A 19497-nucleotide genomic window follows, 5' to 3' on the forward strand; every position below is an offset into this window, starting at 1 on the left:
TCTCTCCCCCTCTGTCACTCTTCCTGGTGGAAACACATTCCAGCCGGTTCATTCCTGCCGTCACCGTGTCCTCCTCCTCTCCTCTCCTCTGCACCTCCTCCTCCTCCTCCTCCCTCTCTTTTCATGTCGGGGCCTGACTCGGGGCCCCTGAGGAGAGTCTCCCGGGGTCAGCGCTCCACAATAGCCCCGTTAGCTCTGCTTAAAGCCAGACCAGCTAATTGACGGAGTTAAAGGTTCTTAACTCTGAGAAGAGAGAAAGTTAAACCCAGCGTCTCTCTTTATGTCTTCAGACTTTTTGTCTCTTCAGCTTCAGAATGAGTCTCTTCAAAATAAAGGCACAGCTTGTCTGAGCTTTTATTCTGGTGGACTTCCTGCTGTCTGGCAGCCTGAATCAAGTGTCTCCGTGATGGAAAACGTGTTAATGTGAGTGAAGTCTGGTTGGAAGCAGTTTTGTCCACAGCGGGACGTCTGTCTGTGTCCGTCCTGTCGTCATGCAGGACGAGGACGCCACAGCGCGCTCTTTGTCCTCGTCCTCTCATCAATACGCTGTTTGTTCTGGACACGCAGACAGAATTCCTCCGTCCAGCAGACAGACCGACGTCTCATCGTCTCAGAGACTCAACATTTAACAAAATGTCCAGAAGACGTTCTGAGACATTCTGAGGCTGAGACATGTTTGTAGTTTCTGTCCTCTGCTCTGATTGGATCGTTAGCTCTCACTTTTTGTTTTTAGTTCACCTGATTATCATCTTCTCCGTTCATCGCCTCGTCTTGAAAATGCCAGAAAATAGTGAAAATATATTTACAAAACTCTAAAGTGTTGTTTTAAATTCCCGTCATCTGTCCCACAATATTTAGTTAATGATCATATTAGAGAAAGAAAAGAAACGTGGGAATAAACCCTGACTGAAAGCTTTCATTTGATTTAAAATATTTTCTCTTCTTTTTTTATTCCTCTTTAATTTTTTATTGCCAAAACATAACCATATACATTGAATGACACGTTCTATAGACACATAGAAACAATGATACCCCCCCATACATCATGAGGGGATTTCCAGTGCTGGGCAACAATCTTTTTGGCTGCAGTGAGCCCTGCAAGCCATACATTACCATGCTGGGAATCATCATTTAAAAGGTGCACATAGGGAACTGAACTCCTGTTTAATCAGTAATATTTTCTGTCACATCTCTCCATAATCTAGATACCTCTGGACATTCCCATATATTCTTTGTGTAACCTATGCTCTATGGCAGAATTTCAAATGTATATATCTGATTTGAGTTTTTTGGGGCTCCAGAGACATTGTTCCATATGGCTTCCCAGTCTAATTATTGTCCCACATTTGTGTCTCTATCCTAGGCTTTCATTCCTGATATTGGTGTGTATTTTTGAGAGTTGAATCTATCAAAGAGAAATGACACTATGCCTTTTGGTCACTGCTGTACCCAGCCTAAAAGTAAAACTATTCTAAAAGAAAAAATAGAATAGAGACAGTGTTAATGAAATGAATGTAAACATTTCTGCAGGTTAGAGGGAAACAGTAGAATTCAATATTTCCCATGTTAAGACATGCCGTGTGGTGTTTTATTCCCACCTGTCTGTCTGGACGTGTCTGTGTTGAGGCTCTGTCCTGTCCTAGAGGATGTGGGGGAGTTTTTTTGTTTATTTTTGTATTGAAAGAGACGGCGGTGACGGAGGACTTCCTGTCCGTCCTCATTGCTTTGATATGAGACACAGAGACAAAAGACGCTCCACATGTCCTGCATCACGTTTAAAAGAAACTCTGGAGAGTCCCTTTGGTTCAACACTGTTCTTGAACTCTTCTCAGGGAGAGTTTGGGTCAAAGTCTTCACATGGCACATTATTCATAATATTATTCTGTCATAAATTAACCATCTGAACCCCAAAACCTGCAGAAAGTCTGTTTTCTTTTTTAAAAATCACCATAAATCCAGTTTATCATAGCAAGAGACAGACATTATCGTCAGAGTTTGAGCTTTCTCACGGTCCTTGAACTGATCATCAGTTATAAAAAGTGACCAACTTTTTACACAGAGCAGAGAGGAGAGGACAGGAGAGGCTGTTTACACAGAGCAGAGAGGAGAGGACAGGCTGGAAACATGACAATACTTCAGTATGTGGAGAAAACTGATTTTACTACATTCAATACACTTGTGAGAAGGGTTTATATATAAGTTGTTCCCACTTCTAGCCATGATTCTGCTGATTCCACAGAGCTGCAGGACTTATAGATTATATAGATTTTATATATTATGCAGTGAAGAACAAGGACACAGAGAGGAGAATGAGAATGTCAGTAAATGTATGCAGAGTTATCAGTGTCTGTAAATCTCCACCCTGCAGCTACACACACACACACACATACACACACACAGGGTGGAGGAAGCAGTGTGTTTGCTGTTGCTTCATTGTTTCCTGTAATAAACGGCGTCCTTTTGTTGAACGCCCCTTCAGTCCCATCAGCTGCTTCACCTTTATTTGTAGTGGAGCGGTGGGGCCCCCGGGGGCCGGGGCCCCTGTCAACACGCTGTTTACAGAGCGGATTCTTGTGGCTGAGCAAACAGCCGACCCCCCGCCACCGCGGCTGGAACATGGCGGTGCTGACTGACGGCTCGTCGGCGTGTTCCAACTCGCCAAGTATGTCAGAGCGACCAGCGGCGGAGTGTCAGCGTTAAAGGGCCGGAGCTCCGTGGCGTGTATCAGCGATGTTCACATTCCTGACAGGAACACCTCACATCCTGCAGGAACCTCAGAATAAACACAACAATAAATAATAATAATAATAATAAATGTTTCTGTTTGATGCTAACAGAAAGAGAATTTTGGGCTCCGTTTCTTCATTTTCACGTTTAAATGATTTGAGATCTCAGGGCCACCATAGAAAATAATAAAAATAATATTAATAATAATTCATCAAACTTGCAACACATAAACTGTATTAATTTAGTTCAGACAAAATATGTTGAAATTCACCGATAATAAATGAAGCTGGAAATCATAGGTTATCAAGAAAATAATACTTTTTTATTTTATTATTTTAAGTTTTTGAGGATTTCGCGAAATTATTATGCATTCATGATTCAGTAAATATTACTTTTATTGACTAATTCATGTTTTCGTAATTTCTGTAAAAAATGTGTATTTTATTTCATCAGTGCTCAACAATCTATGAAACTTATTTGACAATTTTTTTGTTTTTGTCTGTAATTTTAAGTCTTTTCCCATTTTTGTTGGATGCCGTCCTTGTTGAAATGTTGCATTTTTGCATCATTAAAAAAAGAATACAAATATATATATGTATATATATATATATATATATATATATATGTGTGTGTGTGTATATGTATATATGTGTATATATACATACATATATATATATATGTGTGTGTGTGTTCTCTCACTGAACATCTTACGAATAAATATTTTATTATTTTGTCATAAATGCGGTAGTGAAGTGTGGGCTGATGGGAAACGTAGTTTTTGTGTTTGAGTCAGACAGCAGAACTACAGCAGGGTTTAACAGATACTGACGTGTCACTTCCTGTCCTACAGGGAAGTCCTTCGACATCACCTACGTGCGTCTGAAGTTCCACACCAGCCGCCCCGAGAGCTTTGCCATCTACAAGCGAACGAGCGAGGGCGGGCCCTGGGTGCCGTACCAGTACTACAGCGGCTCCTGCGAGAAGACGTACCGCAAGGCGAGTCGCGGCTTCATCCGCACCGGCGAGGACGAGCAGCAGGCGCTCTGCACCGACGACTTCAGCGACATCTCGCCGCTCACCGGAGGGAACGTGGCGTTCTCCACGCTGGAAGGACGGCCCAGCGCCTACAACTTCGACAACAGCCCTGTCCTGCAGGTGAGAGACGGCGAGGGCGCCACGAGTCTGCACGATCAGATCCAACATAAACATTCAAAACAAAAGATTACTTAATAAGGAAAATGTATTCATTTATTTTATTAGCTCTAGAACGGTTCTGTCTTTAGAGCTGTTCTGTTTTTAAGAACAGTTTCGTATTTAGAACCATTCTGTCTTTAGAACCGTTCTGTCTATAAAAACCGTCCTGTCTTTAAGAACCCTCCAATCTGTAACAATCGCTCTGTCTTTAGAGCTTTTCTGTCTTTAAGAACAGTTTAGTCTTTAGAACCGTTCCGTCTATAAGAACCGTTCTGTCTTTAGAACCGTTCTGTCTTTAAGAACCCTCCAATCTGTAACAATCGTTCTGTCTTCAGAGCTTTTCTGTCTTTAAGAACAGTTTCGTCTTTAGAACCGTTCTGTCTTTAAAACTGTTCTGTCTATAAGAACCGTTCTGTCTTTAAGAACCGTTCTGTCTTTAAGAACCGGGGGGGGGGGGGACACATACAGACGTTAACAGTGACGTAATGACGAGAGCTGGTTCAGAAGTTGAACCAACTGAGAACCAGAACTAGCACCAGTCCCTGGTCAAAAAACCAGCTTATGAGAACCGTTCTGTCTTTAGAACGTCAGCAGCTCCTCTCCTTAGTTCAGCTCTGTATTAACTCATTTGGAGGTTTTCTGCCAAGTGTTGCTACATGTTGCTAGGAGACGCCCCCGGGTTTCCCACCACAGCTCTCTGACCTCCTCATCCTGCTCCTCCTCTCTCTCCTTCTCCTCCTCCTCCTTCTCCTCCCCTCTCTCCTCCTCCTCTCTGTGTCTGTCTCCATGTTTCTTCACTCTCTCTGTGAGTTTGTTGCTTCATGTTTTGGTTCTGGTTGTTTCGTAATGTTTGGATCAGATTCTTCTCTCTGTTTAATTTTAAATGTTCCACAAACATCCGAGAGGAGGAGCAGAGAGGAGGAGGAGCAGGGAGGAGAAGGAGCAGGTTTACAGCAGTTTAGATAGAAGAGACAGCATTTAAAGAGTAAAATATAGAGTGAGACAGAGGGACAGATTATGAGACGGGTCCCCTGAAGAGACACAAACGGCCTCAGAACATCCAACACACACACACACACACACACACACGGTTTTGCTGTAGTTTTGTGTCTCATCAGCTTCTCAGACTGTCTCTGCTGTACAGGTCTGTGCAGGGTGTCTCCTCAGGACACTCAAACTGGTTCTGTTACGGCATGATGTCAGCGTGATGTCGGCGTGATGTCGGCTTGCATTCACATGGCAGTTCGGCGTGACGGAGCGCCGTGTGAGGAGATGGAGACACAGGGACAGAGCAGCAGCAGGTTGTTTCTGTCCATGTGTCCACTTATAGAGAATTTATCTGGGGGTTTGATTTTCTTTATTTCTGTGCGATGTTTCTGGACTAAACTGAGTCCTGGAGCCAGACCCTGACGTGTCTCTGGGTCTCTGAGCGCCTCCTGATTCTGCTCGCTGTAAATGAACAGATTTAGCTCTGCAGCTCGGCTCTAAACTTCCTTATTTGACTTGTCGGCACGAAGCTATTTATACCGAAGCCAGGACTCTTTTAGGAGGCGTCAGACGGCTGTTTGTCGCTCCCTGACATTCCTGCTGTCTGTCATCTCTGAGCTCTGAGTGGGAAATAACCACCAGCTGAGACAGTCCACCTTAACGTCTGTCCACCTTAACCAGCCGCTGCCGCCGCCGCCGCTCTGTTTTATTCTGGAGCTCCTGTGGTTCGGTCCCCTCCTCACACAGCAGGTGGTAGATCTGTCACACTCTTTATTTAAACACTTTCACAGTATTCTCTTCCTTACTGCAGTAAAAATGTAACGGTTTCCAAGCCACTGATACTTATGACAGCGCGGGGACAGAAACAGTATTTAGTGGTGATGAACGTAGATGAAACCTGATGTTTCTGAGGTGAACTTGTTCACTTCCACAGACTTCTAACAGCCTTCAGCTCCCTGCTGACCTGCACTGACCTCCTGTTCTCCTCAACTGTCCATGAAATGACCTTTTTTGGACAAAAAGCAAATGTCCTGCACACAGAGACATCTGGCTGATTGGCTCACAGACTCTACTGACACTTTACAGGATTCCTCCAGAAAACATCATGATACTTCTTCATATTTACATCCAATCAGATATTTTATGGGCCATTTGTGGAGTAGTTTCCTTTAAATATGTTTGTTTGTTTGGTTGGTTCCAGTTGTCAGGAAGAAGAGACGGTACACAAGTGAAGAGCTCACTCATATTTATTCAGAGTCAGAGATTAATTTTAACCCAAATATTCATTAGTTTGTTACTTCAACTATCATTCTGGACGCAGTGCTGAGGGAACAAAGATACATCAGATGTCTTACACTCTGAGGCTGCGGAAACATTCACAGACAAATCAATATATGTAATTATTTTTTGAGAGAGAAGCAGTCTGTAAAAAAGGGTTGTTCAATGTATTTCTGTCCACAAACAGCTGCCGTTGCACCATTGGAATCAATGAGTTTCATGTCTCAGCGGTTACAGTGATTATGAATGGATGGTATTATTTATGAGTCGCGTTATTTCTTGTTCCTGTCACAGATCTGAGACTGTGACGGGCTTTAGAGAGCAGGAGGACAGCTCTGTCTGTCTGTGTCCGTCTCTGTCCAGCAGAATTCTGCAGTAGAGTACTGTAGTAGGGTTCTGTCAGTAGGGTTCTGTCAGTAGGGTTCTGTCAGTAGGGTTCTGTCGTTGGAGTTCTGTCGTTGGAGTTCTGTCGTTGGAGTTCTGTCAGTGGAGTTCTGTCAGTGGAGTTCTGTCAGTGGAGTTCTCCAGTAGAGTTCTCCAGTAGAGTTCTGTCGTTGAAGTTCTGCCAGTAGAGTTCTGTCAGTAGAGTTCTGTCAGTAGAGTTCTGTCAGTAGAGTTCTCCAGTAGAGTTCTGTCGTTTGAGTTCTGTCGTTGGAGTTCTGTCGGCGAAGTTCTGTCAGTAGAGTTCTGTCGGCGAAGTTCTGTCGGCAGAGTTCTGTCAGCAGAGTTCTGTCAGTAGAGTTCTGTCAGTAGAGTTCTGCCAGTAGAGTTCTGCCAGTAGAGTTCTGTCAGTAGAGTTCTCCCAGTAGAGTTCTCCAGTAGAGTTCTGTCGTTGGAGTTCTGTCATTGCCGTTTTGTCATTGGAGTTCTGTCGTTGGAGTTCTGTCGTTGGAGTTCTGTCGTTGGCGTTCTGTCGTTGGCGTTCTGTCGTTGGCGTTCTGTCGTTGGAGTTCTGTCGTTGGAGTTCTGTCGGCGGAGTTCTGTCGGTAGAGTTCTGCAGCAGGAACTCGTCCCTGTCGGTGCTGTTGAGGCCCGGCCTGCAGTCTGCTGCAGCTCAGCTCTGTCTGTGAATCCCAGAGGAGTTTCTAACACCAGGCAGCATTCTTCCTCCAGGAAAACACGTCTGAGCGCAGAGCTGCAGTTGATTGATGGCAAACAAATGTTCTGTAGAGTTTACACAGTGTTGAGTCAGCCGAGGAGCTGCAGCAGATCCTGGACCGTACGGTCCGCAGAGCCGCAGCTGCCGGACGTACGGGGCGATTCTCCATGAATCATAAAGAGAGAGAGTGGGGCGTCACCCAGCAGCAGGAAGCTCTCAGAGCGCTGCAGATAACCCACCAGCTGAGAACGCAGCTGCAGGAACGTTCCCAACAATGACCATCCTTCAACCAGCAACAGGAAGTCTGCCAACACCCATCAGGGGTTGGCAACACACGGATCTCACAGCGAGGATACAGCTGAGAGCCTTGACTCACGGTCCTCAACTCAATCCTCAACACTGACAGTCATTAAACGCCACATAACTGACTGTCAGGAAGCTTTAAGCTGAGTTTTTCTCATCTGATCTTTAAAACACATTTCCAAGTCTCCTGAATGTTCTAAAACCGGGAGAGGACAGGAGAGGCTGTTTACACAGAGCAGAGAGGAGAGGACAGGAGAGGCTGGAAACATGACAATACTTCAATATGTGGAGAAAACTGGTTTCACTACATTCAGGACACTTGGAAGTGTTTATATTAATTCTATTTTATTACAATTTTCTTTTCTTTTTTCTCATTTCTGTCGTTCTGTGTTATTCTGCACAAAGACATGTTGCTCTAGAATTTATAGATTATATAGATTTTATATGTTGCAGTGAAACACGAGGACCTCCAGCCATTAGCTGTAGTTGCTCTTCTAACTGGTGGTTTGTTTATGACTCTGGAGTAAATATATAAATACATCTGGTAGAAGCTAAGAGGTGGTCGTATTGTGAAAGGTCCACTTCCTGTCTGAGGCAGTGGGCTGAGAGTCACAGCTGACTGCAGGAATCCACATTCCCAGCAGCTCTCTGAGGGTTTAACATAAGAGTGTGAGAGGAGGAGGAGAAATGTTCAACATGATTTAAACTCCTGCTGTTTCCTCTGTGACCTCTCTCTGTTTTTATGGCCAGATTTCTCCTTTTATTCGGTTATTCCATCCGTCTGAACACGTAAGAAAGCAGATCTGAGCGGATGCCAGCCGGCTGTCGGCAGATCTATGAACAGTTTCCTTCCGAGGCTGGGAGTCAGAACTTTATTCTCTTTAAAGGAGAACAGGGAGAGACGTTTGGAAAGCCAAGAAACTGTGTGATCATTTATTACTAACAATGAGCTTCAGTCTGTCCTCCTGTAAGTTGTGATGCTGCAGTACAGAGAATTATTGTCCCTCTGGTCAGCATGAGACAGACGAGGTGTCGAGCCTTGGCTCTGAGCCCCATCTGGTTTCACATGTTCCCTGCCAGCAGCGTGTTCCTATCAGATCTGGATGAACACTGTGACTCGTGTTCCCCTCCCTGCAGCAGCAGCAGCATGATGCAGCAGCAGTAGCATGATGCAGCAGCATGATGCAGCAATATGATGCAGCAACATGATGCAGCAGCATGCTACTGCTGCTGCCGCATCATGCTGCTGCTTCATGCTGCTGCTGCATCATGAGCTTCATGAAGCAGCATGATGCAGCTGCATCATCATGCTGCTGCTGCATGCTGCTGCATCATATTGCTGCATCATGCTGCTGCATCATGCTACTGCTGCTGCATCATGCTGCTGCTGCTGCATCATGCTGCTTCATGCAGCAGCAGCATGATTCAGCAGCATGATGCAGCAGCATGATGAAGCAGCAGCATGATGCAGCAACAACGTGTAGCAGCGTGTAGCAGCAGCAGCCTTGTTGAGGCCAGGGACACTGCTTGTCCTCCTCCAGCAGCTGCTCCAGCTCTCGTCCTGCTCTGTAAAAACTTTCTGGGCTGATAAGACTTCCTGCTGATAGTGAACAAAGCTATCTGTGGCCTTCACTCTTGACTTTCCCAGGAGCCTTTCACATGCTTTATCCCCCTCCTCCTCCTCCATAGAACAGGTGTTCTCTCCATCTTGCTCTCATATCGCAGCGCCAAGAAAAATACATTTCATTTCACTGAAATGTCCCAGTTGGAGTGTTTGTGGTGTTGCGTCACTGTTTCCTCAGAGCTCCAGTTCCTCTCTGAACATGTGAGTCTGCTGCTGCAGTGATGGTCAGGTGAGCTTCAAAGACACAAATCTGATCAACTGTTGTGATGAAGATGGCATTAATGTTCCCTCAGGAGGAACTGTCCTCTGACTCCGTCATCAGCTCAAAGTGTCCAATAAATGTGGTTAATGAGCAAAACATCTGCAGAACTAATGATGCTTCCACCAGCCTCAGCTGCTTCATTCTGCTCCATCCGTCTTACACGACATGACACATCATGACAACATGATTATCAGCCTTTATACAAAGTTTTGCTCAGTTTTAACCGTCCAAGCTTTGGAATTTGCTTGAATTCAATATGCTCCTTGGAAATGTTTCATTTTCATCATAACTTTGTGTTATAACGACACAATCACTCGTGTTTGAAATTAAACTCTCCTGCCCGGGTGCAGCCACTGCGTCCCGGCCGCGGCGTGCCCGCCAGAGCTAACTACGTCCCCTCTGCTTCCTCCTGATGAGCATGTTTTTAATAGAAGCTTTCTTCTAAACACGCTAAAAATATGCCTGGTGTATTTGTGACCGAGTTGCACAGAACAAATGAGTCCTTTTTGACATGCACTGTAGCCTATGTGAAAATGATATTTTTAACATCTGAATCACAGCCACAACCCTGTGATCTGTTCATAACTGGACTCTACTTGCATTACCTGTCTGCAGGCTGCAGCACAACAACACAAATGACAGAATCATTTCCATATTCTTATCTTAACTTTTCTATTTTTATGTGATTTTCAAACTCTCGCAATATATATCCATTAGTACTTGACTCCTACATCAGATCTGGACCATTATTAAATTGTGTTTGTGTCAAATGCAACAAGTTCTCATAAATCTCTCGTGTACGACACTGAATCTGTTTGTCAGATCAACAAAATCATCAAGTAATCAGCCGGTTCTCCTTTTAATTGTCCCGCCATGTGAAGCCGTACACACAAACAGTAAAATAAGTGATAATCTGCATTAATTGCTGTCATAGAGGAATTCTGTAAACATCATTTTTGCACAATTGTATTTATAGAGAGAATTTAGAAGTGATGAGTCTGCAGACTTTGGTTAAGGTTCTTTGAAAAGTGCTTGAATTTGACTTTGTACTAACTCTGAGTTATTCATTCAGTTCACTAGTTTCATCTCTGACTCCTGATCTCTGACAGCTGATGTCTCTCTGGTGTTTCTGATTGGTTCTGTCCCAGACTGTCCATGTTCATCTGCTGAGGGACGCTGTCTCTGTGTATCTGTGTATCTGTGTATCTGTGTTTCCGTCTATGTCTCTCTGTCTCTCTGTCTTTGTGTCTTTGTCAGTGCGTTTACATGCATAGTTTAATCGAGCTATGCTTAAAAATCGATTTTGGCGTCTAATATGACTTCTGTCCTTGTCCCAGTTTACACGCAACTGAGAAAATTGAATAACTGACGGGAACATGTCCTCCTCCTCAACACTGGGTGGCGATATGCGTCAGCGGGTTAATATGGCGCCCTTTCTGGTTGACTTAAGTTTGACACTTTGTGCCGTCGCTACCATTGCTACGGCTATTGTGACCAGCTAACACCGCCTAATGCGACCGGCTAATGTCGTAGGCTAATGCGACCGGCTTTCTTGGATGTTTTTGTTCCAGGGGTCATACGGCAGTGCGGCTGGTAAGGGGATGGAGCATGCGCACCTGCGTTGTCTTGTCATACATGCCGGCGAAAATCCGATTCTAATCACATTATCTGGGTGTCCATTAGTCGGACTAACACGTTTACATGCACTTTAGTTGTACAGTTATAGTCAGATAAAGGCAATAATTTGTTTTTTTCAAGTGTCATATAAACATACTGAGTGTCTGTCTCTGTGTGTCTGTCTCTGTGTCTCTGTCTTTGTATCTTTGTGTCTCTTTCATTGTGTCTCTGTGTTGTTTCTCTGTGTTGGACGTTTTGTCTCTGTCTTTGTCCCTGACCTTGTCCCCGTGTCTTTCAGGACTGGGTGACGGCTACAGACATCAGAGTGACCCTGAACAGGCTCAACACGTTCGGAGACGAGGTCTTCAACGACCCGAAGGTCCTGAAGTCCTACTACTACGCCATCTCTGACTTCGCTGTGGGAGGAAGGTAAGCTGACTCCTGACACTCTCATTAGCATTAAAGTTTCCTCTCTTCATGTGCGAAGTGAACAAGTTCCAGCAGCTGAGCTCCATAAAGAACCTGCTCAGACAGAGACCCGCTGCGGTCAGGAGGTTTTGTGGGTCCTGGTCTTGATGTGTCCCTGTGTGGTCCGCTCAGGAATCCACATCAGAACTCCTTTTCCTGCTCGTCTGATAACTCTGTGGACAGGCGTTACAGAGAGCTGAACAGGCCGCGCTGCAGCAGTAATCTGTTTGAAATGTGGAGCAGATTTCCATTACACAGCCAGCATTCCTCACATTCCTGGCCGGCAGGGCTGGATTACAGGGACCGGAACGGGGCGGGGCGAGAAGAACGGGGACCAGAGTATGGGCTGAAATATGTGCCACCAGAAACTGAATTTTAATTATTTATATTTGAATTTGAATTGCTTAATCGTCAGGTGCAAATATGGTTTAACCCTAAAAAAATTATAACAAATGGTTTCTCAGTGGTTTACAGTAGTATCAGATGTCCTTAAAAACATACTAAAAGTTTACCAATTTTTTTTTGTGATCAATTATTTTTATTTTCAAAAGAGAAGGGCGTAAAACAAGTCAAATACAGTAATACAACAAGTAGTATTCACTTCCCTTTACCCACCCACCCCTCCCGAAATACCCTCCCAGGTTAGCGACATCCCCCCTCTCTTGAGTTTACCAATTTTTGATTCCAAGAAATACCCCATTTCCATTACTCAATTTTTATGGACACGTCATACAAAAAAGCTCCAATTTTTTCCACATGCTCTCAATCGCCATAGGTTTAAATTTTTGATGGGAGCCACTTCATCAAGATCATGGATCGGAGATGGCAGCCATATAAAATCTATGAGAACCAATATATCTTCCAAGCCACTCAGAAGGTCAATCCTGTTGTCAAAATCTACATTTTCTGCATCAAGGAGTCATTAAAGTTATTGACAATATCACTAAATGATTATTTGATCTGATAGATAGATAGATAGATAGATAGATAGATAGATAGATAGATAGATAGATAGATAGATAGATAAACATGCATACATTTAATTGAACTTTATTAGCTTCACTCATATTTTTTATTACATTTACAACCACAAAGATCTGTGCAGTTCCAGTGAGCCTTCCTGCTTGCACCAAAGACACTTTACAGTTTCCCTTCAGTAATTTCATATTTCTCCTTTCTCATAAGGCTTTGCCTAGTGTTGGTGCTTCCTGCCCATCTTGAAAATGACACCTTTCTAGTGGTCAGATTTTTAGTAAACTTTAAGTATGTTATTAAGGACATCTAATTCTACAAGAAACAGCTGAGAAACCTTTTGTTAGAAATGTTTAGGGTTAGGTGTTTTTTTTCTCAAATATGCACCCACCTATAACTTGAATAATTGCATTAAAAACTGAATTTGAATCACATAATTTGAATTTGTATTGTTCTGAATAAATGGTAAACTTCCATTACCGCATTAACCGGGTGGCAACAAATGTTACAAAAAATAACGGAGGTGCTGATTGACTGGAGAGGCGCTCTGTGTATCTGTGCTCAACTCGCCAGATGTTCGTAGCAGAAAATTTAATTTGGATTGTGAGAACTGAATGTTCAGTTCCAAACTAATAAATTCAATTTCAAATTACAATTCAAATTCAGTTTTTTAATGCAAAGATTCAAATTGAACAATACAAATTCAAATTATGTGATTCAAATTCAGTTTTTTAATGCAATTATTCAAGTTCAGCAAATCAAATTCAAATATAAATAATTCAAATTCAGCTTCTGGTGGCACATGTTTCAGCCCATACGAGAGGAGCTGCAGCACCTGTCAGAGCTGCTCCACCTCCGTTATTTACCCAAGGAGCAGCTCTGACAGCTCCATCACTCACCTGAAGGTTCACCTGCAGCACCACCAATCACAGCAGCTCAGACAAACGACCAATCACAGCAGCTCAGACAAACGACCAATCGCAGCAGCTCAGAGACGACAAATTAGAGCTGGGCGATATGGACCAAAAGTCATATCCCAATATATTTAGGCTGAATGTCGATATACAATATATATCCCCATATATTTTTCTTGCTAACTGAGAGCAAATGTTCAGTCAACGTCAAATATGACATGTCACAAGTAGTTTTATTGAAACTGTTTATTTAAGTGAACATAAATAATGTATAACAACAGGAGTACCTTTTTAAAAAAAAAATCAAAGCTCCATAAAGTGCACATTTAAATAAAAAAAATATCAAAAATAAAAATAGCCTATGAAATGAAATAGGCCAATCTTTTTCTGAAATGAATATATTTATATGAGAAAAGAATAACGAACATTACAAGAGAACTAAATGACGAACCCTAGTAAGGGCAGCATTTATATATAAAAAAAGATTATTTTTTTTAACTATATCGATATATGCGATTTGGTCTAATTCCATATCACATTTAAAATATACCGATACAATCACAGTAGCTCAGAGAGATAAAATAAAATAAAATAAAATAAAACTCCTCAAAACGACTTCACTGAGCTGAACCTCTGTGGAGGAACAAGAGATTTATTGTCCAAAAATAATGTTTCAGTATAAATGAACCTTCAGTTTATTCTCTGTCTGAGAGCCAGCTGTTTTGTTGAAGCTAACATCTAATGTCAGGTCAGTAACTTCCAGTTGAAGCTTCAGCAGCTCAACAGTCAGATATAAAAGTGTTGCTGACTGAAGCTGAAGGTCAAAGTTTAGTTTGTGAAGTTACAGTTTAGTAGCTGAAGTCACAGAGAAACTTTTAGTTTCTAACTTCAAGTCGATGCAAACAGTTCAGTACGCAACTAAAGAAACAGATAAAAGTCTAGTTTCTAATGTTGGTCAGAGCAACTTAAGGCTGAACTGAACTGGTAATTATTAACTTAAAGTTAAAGGTTTGGCGGCTAATTAAAGTCAGAGAAAAACTTGTAGTCGGAGCTGACTGAATCTACAGGAAACCAAACAGAAATCTTGTTAACTTGAAGTCAGAGTCAGCAGCTCAGATAAATCAGCTTTATTTAACTTCATTTAAGTCTTCAGAGGATTCTGATCTCTTCAATCTATTATTGAGTTGAGGAAATGAGAACAAGTTTGACTTTGTTCTAAATGTTCACAGCAGTGAAAGAATCTCACCAACAATGAACAGTTAAAGAAGAACGCCTCAAACACAAATCACACGGAATCACAGGGGAACAGTTAGATCAATGTTTAATAAAAGCTGCATGGATTCTTCTATTCATCACAGCTGGTTATTAGTGAGAACACACAGATGTGGTGTGTGTGTGTGTGTGTGTGTGTGTGTGTGTGTGTGTGTGTGTGTGTGTGTGTGTGTGTGTGTGTGTCTGTGTGTGTGTGTGTGTGTGTGTGTGTCTGTGTGTGTGTGTGTGTCTGTGTGTGTCTGTGTCTGTGTGTGTGTGTGTGCGCCTGTGTGCCTGCAGGCTTCCTGCTGGGCGTCAGGTTTTCCCCCTCATTCTGCCAACAAACACCCGAACAATCAGAGAGGAGCTGCAGGCAAGTCCAGACCTGTTCACAGGGTCCCCCAACCTCAACCAGAGCCAGAGACCACATCACACACACACACACACACACACACACACACACACACACACACACACAAACACACAGTCTGTCTCTGGCTGATAACATATACAGATGGAGAGTGGAGAACTGTGTGAGCTTCATAAGAGACCAAACAACCCGGAACAAGGATTCAACCAGCAGCTGGAACTGAACTCTGGGCTGTAAAAGCGTCGCTAGGCAACACTTCTCATTGTGTCATGGTGTAACCTGTGACTGTTTCTGTGTGTGTGTCAGGTGTAAGTGTAACGGCCACGCCAGTGAGTGTGTGAAGAACAGCCGGGGTCGTCTGGTGTGTAACTGCAAACACAACACGGACGGAGACGACTGCAACGTGTGCAAACCGTTCTACAACGACCGGCCGTGGAGGAGAGCCACCGCCGACAGCCCCAACGACTGCCTGCGTGAGTCACTGCAGCGCTCACACCTCATAGATAGACATATGTTCCTTTAATATTGATCAAATATACATACATACCACGTAGAAGCATTTATGTACAAAGTGTGAACAAAAATCTAAACAATCTCATATTTTGACACGTTTCTACTCCATACAGATAAGTTTGTATATGTGTGATACATTTATTTACATATGTGTCACATTCATTTATACATTTAAAATATATGTATCAATATAAAAGTGTCGTACATGTGATGTACATATCAAAGCCTGTAAACACACATATATATATATATATATATATATATATATATATACATATATGTGTATATATGTACATATATATATATATATATATGCACACGTATGTATATATGTATGTGTGTGTGTATATATATATATATATATATATATATATATATACTTCTGCAAGCTTATACATGTGTAATTAATGTTAAACTTCAATGTATTTTATATTTAAACATTAATTAGACATGTATAAGCTTGCAGAAGTTTAGTTTATGTTTTCATAAACTTGCATAAATACTTAACTTTATTTCCCTAACATCTACAGTACAGACCAAAAGTTTGGACACACACCTTCTCATTCAATGTGTTTTCTTTATTTTCATGACTATTTACATTGTAGATCCTCACTGAAGGCATCAAAACTATGAATAAACACATATGGAATTATGTACTTAACAAAAAAGTGTGAAATAACTGAAAACATGTCTTGTATTTTAGATTCCTCAAAGTAGCCACCCTTTGCTTACTAGAATATAAGACATGTTTTCAGTTATTTCACACTTTTTTGTTAAGTACATAATTCCACATGTGTTCATTAATAGTTTTGATGAATCTACAATGTAAATAGTCACGAAAATAAAGGAAATGCATTGAATGAGAAGGTGTGTCCAAACTTTTGGCCTGTACTGTAAGTTCCCGACATAAGAAATCCTAATGATCATATAGATAATTTAACAGCAGCGGTGAGTCACAGAGAGTCGACTCAGCAGGTCCCAGGGGGATTGTGGGAGCTGTAGTGCTGTCAGAGGCATGACTAACACAGACTAACAGACCATCAGTTTGCAGGAACAGTTTCTCTCCCACAGTCACTTAATCCATCCAGCAGAACAACAGCTGAGGCTTCACCTCCTCTAACCTTTTAACTGTTTCATTCACCGTTTAACAGAACTGACAGAAACACTGCCTCTGTCGTCTTCCACTGGCTTCATACTCATAATAATAATAATACTGCTGCTTTACTGCTGCTATAGACTAGTAGTTATATTATCTGCAGTAAAGCTGTAGTAGTATTATCTGCATAATATTGAATCAGTGACAGAATCTTCCTCCTCTCTCTCTCCTCCTCCTCCCCCTCTCTCTCCTCCTGTCTCTCCTCCTCCACTTCTCTCTCTCCTCTCTCCTCCTCCTCCTCCTCCTCTCTTTTCCTCCTCTCTCTCTCTCTCTCTCCTCCTCCCCCCCTCTCTCCTCTCCTCCTCCTTTTCTCTCCTCTCTCCTCCTCTCTTTTCCTCCTCCTCTCTTTCTCTCTTTCTCTCTCTCTCCTGCTTTTTCTCTCCTCTCTCCTCCTCCTCTCTTTTCCTCCTCTCTCTATCTCTCTCTCTTCTTCCTCCTCCTCCTCCTCCTCCTCCTATCTCCTCCTCAGCCTGTGACTGTAACGGGAAGAGTTCTGAGTGTTACTTTGATGCCGAGCTGTACCGGGCCAGAGGTCACGGAGGTCACTGCCGGAACTGCGCCGACAACACCGACGGGCCGAACTGCGAGCGTTGCCTTGACAACTACTACCGTGATGCGAGCGGCAGCCGATGCCTCGCCTGCAGCTGCAACACCGTCGGTAAGTTCACCAAAATAAAAGCCTCAGTGTTGCTTCAACACATTGAAACAAACATCAGTGAGTTGGAGTATGTGACCTTTGGCTAGCTGTTTCCCTCTGTTTCCATTCATTATGCTAAGCTAAGCTAACCAGCTGCTGCAGTTATACACTGAACAGACATGAGATTGATGTGAGTCATCCTGTCTTCATAATATTTCAATTATTAGTTGTGTAGAAGCTGGAGAAGCTTTCTGATGTTGTGACAGCTTCAGATGGTTTGGTTACTTCCTGTTCTTCACATCGTCAGCTGTAGTTTTATTGTTTTCTTTTCTCTCTTATTGTGTAGCTTGTTATTCTTGAGTTTTCTTGCTCTCCTTGGTTGGTCAAATAGCCCCAACCAAGTATTGAGTCATATAGATGGACATACTTTTCAGAGGCCAACATTTCCATATTAAACAGACTTTTTAAAATTGGTCTTTTGTAATATACATTTTTTTGAGACAGTAAAATTTTAGGTCTTCATTAAAAGTAAGCCATAATCATTATAATTAGAAGAAACTGAATCAATGAAGACATGAAATGTTTCATTCTTTGGATAATTGATCTATATAATGTGTTATTTCCACTTTTTGAATTGAATTACTGACATAAATAAACTTTCTAGCATTTTGTAATTTATTGAGATGCACCTGTATATGGTGTGATTTTATTACCTTGTATGAACATGAGAGATATGGGAGGAGGGGAGCACCTTCCCCGTCACTTTAATCACCAGATGTCCCTGTATTACAGCCTCATGTGCATTACAGTCGAGTGTTATTAGCTGACATAATTATTCTCAATTTTTAGAGGCCCCCCCCCCCATGGTAGGGGCCCTGGGGCTGTAGCCCAGGTTAGCCCGTTCATTAATGCGCCCCTGCCCACAATCACTCAAACGCACCAAGAAGGATTTTCCAAGAGAGCGTCTCAGCCTCTTTATGTGAGATTTTAGTTTCTCTTTGTGTACATTTCTTCATGTCCCTGATGTGAGACACAGATCTGCTGGTGTGGACAGAAGGAAACGTTATAGAATCTGTTAATGTGAGTGAAAACAGTGAAACCAGTGAAACAGTGAGCTGTGTGGTTCAACTGGTATTTGACAGAAAACCACTTAATGTGAAGCAGCTGCAGCAGCTCAGAACGGTCCTAGTGGTTGTTAGCTGATTGTTAGCACGTTGTTCAAGGTTAATATGTGTGTGTGTGTGTGTGTGTGTGTGTGTGTGTGTGTGTACGTGTGCAGGCTCGGAGTCCCCTCAGTGTGACAACAGAGGAGTGTGTGCGTGTAAACCAGGCGTCAGCGGAGAGAAGTGTGACCGCTGCCAGCCAGGCTTCCACAGTCTGACCGAGGCCGGCTGCAGGTAAGGACACTCAGACACACACACACCACACACACACACACCACACCACACACCGCACCACACACACACACACACACACACACACACACACACCACACACACACCACACACCGCACCACACACACACCACACACACACCACACACACACACACACACACCCTGTCATCAACATGTTCACTGAGTTCGGTTTAGTTTCAACACCAGTGGGGTCAGTTTCATATTTCTGGAGACAAAGTATCTGAGGGTCGTCATGTTTTTCTGCACCAATTTGCATCTCTTCTGCACTAGTTTGTGTCTTTTTTTGTACCAGTTTCTCCTTTTCTGCTCCACTTTATGATGAAAGTTTATGATCCACGGTTTATTCTTCAGCCTCCACCTATACACTGATTCTAATCAGGATGCATCAAACTCAAGTTTATATTTAGTCTGACATGTTGTTCATTGAACAGCTGCAGAAACATCAGTGTTAGAATAAGAACGTGTAGTATCACTCTGAGAGATTGTTCAGTCTGAAGAGTTTCTGTAAATATCCTTAAAGGTCGCAGCACATTCCTCTCAACATTTCTCTGGCTGGAGTAAACATGAATGATTGTAAACTCCTCTGCTCTTATCAGCACCATCTGATCTGCTGCATGCACAAACTGTTAACTCTTTAACTTCAAAAGGAGACGAGCGATAAATACTGATTTAATCTGAGCCGTTCCTCAGCTTTATGAGCTCTGTATTT

At 42.7% G+C, this 19497-nt stretch overlaps 1 protein-coding gene across 2 annotated transcripts in view; it reads left to right on the forward strand.

The window, feature by feature from the left end:
- Nucleotides 1-19497, forward strand: part of lamc1 (laminin, gamma 1) — a 66809-nt gene that overhangs the window by 22805 nt on the left and 24507 nt on the right. For both annotated transcript variants that reach the window (XM_059344075.1, XM_059344076.1), the window contains exons 2-6: nucleotides 3578-3882; nucleotides 11390-11520; nucleotides 15373-15539; nucleotides 17205-17393; nucleotides 18652-18769. In XM_059344075.1, coding sequence (XP_059200058.1) covers nucleotides 3578-3882; nucleotides 11390-11520; nucleotides 15373-15539; nucleotides 17205-17393; nucleotides 18652-18769 — 910 coding nt within the window. The remainder of the gene's footprint in view (nucleotides 1-3577; nucleotides 3883-11389; nucleotides 11521-15372; nucleotides 15540-17204; nucleotides 17394-18651; nucleotides 18770-19497) is intronic.

Source organism: Centropristis striata, chromosome 11 (assembly GCF_030273125.1).
Source record: "Centropristis striata isolate RG_2023a ecotype Rhode Island chromosome 11, C.striata_1.0, whole genome shotgun sequence".
NCBI lineage: Eukaryota > Metazoa > Chordata > Actinopteri > Perciformes > Serranidae > Centropristis > Centropristis striata.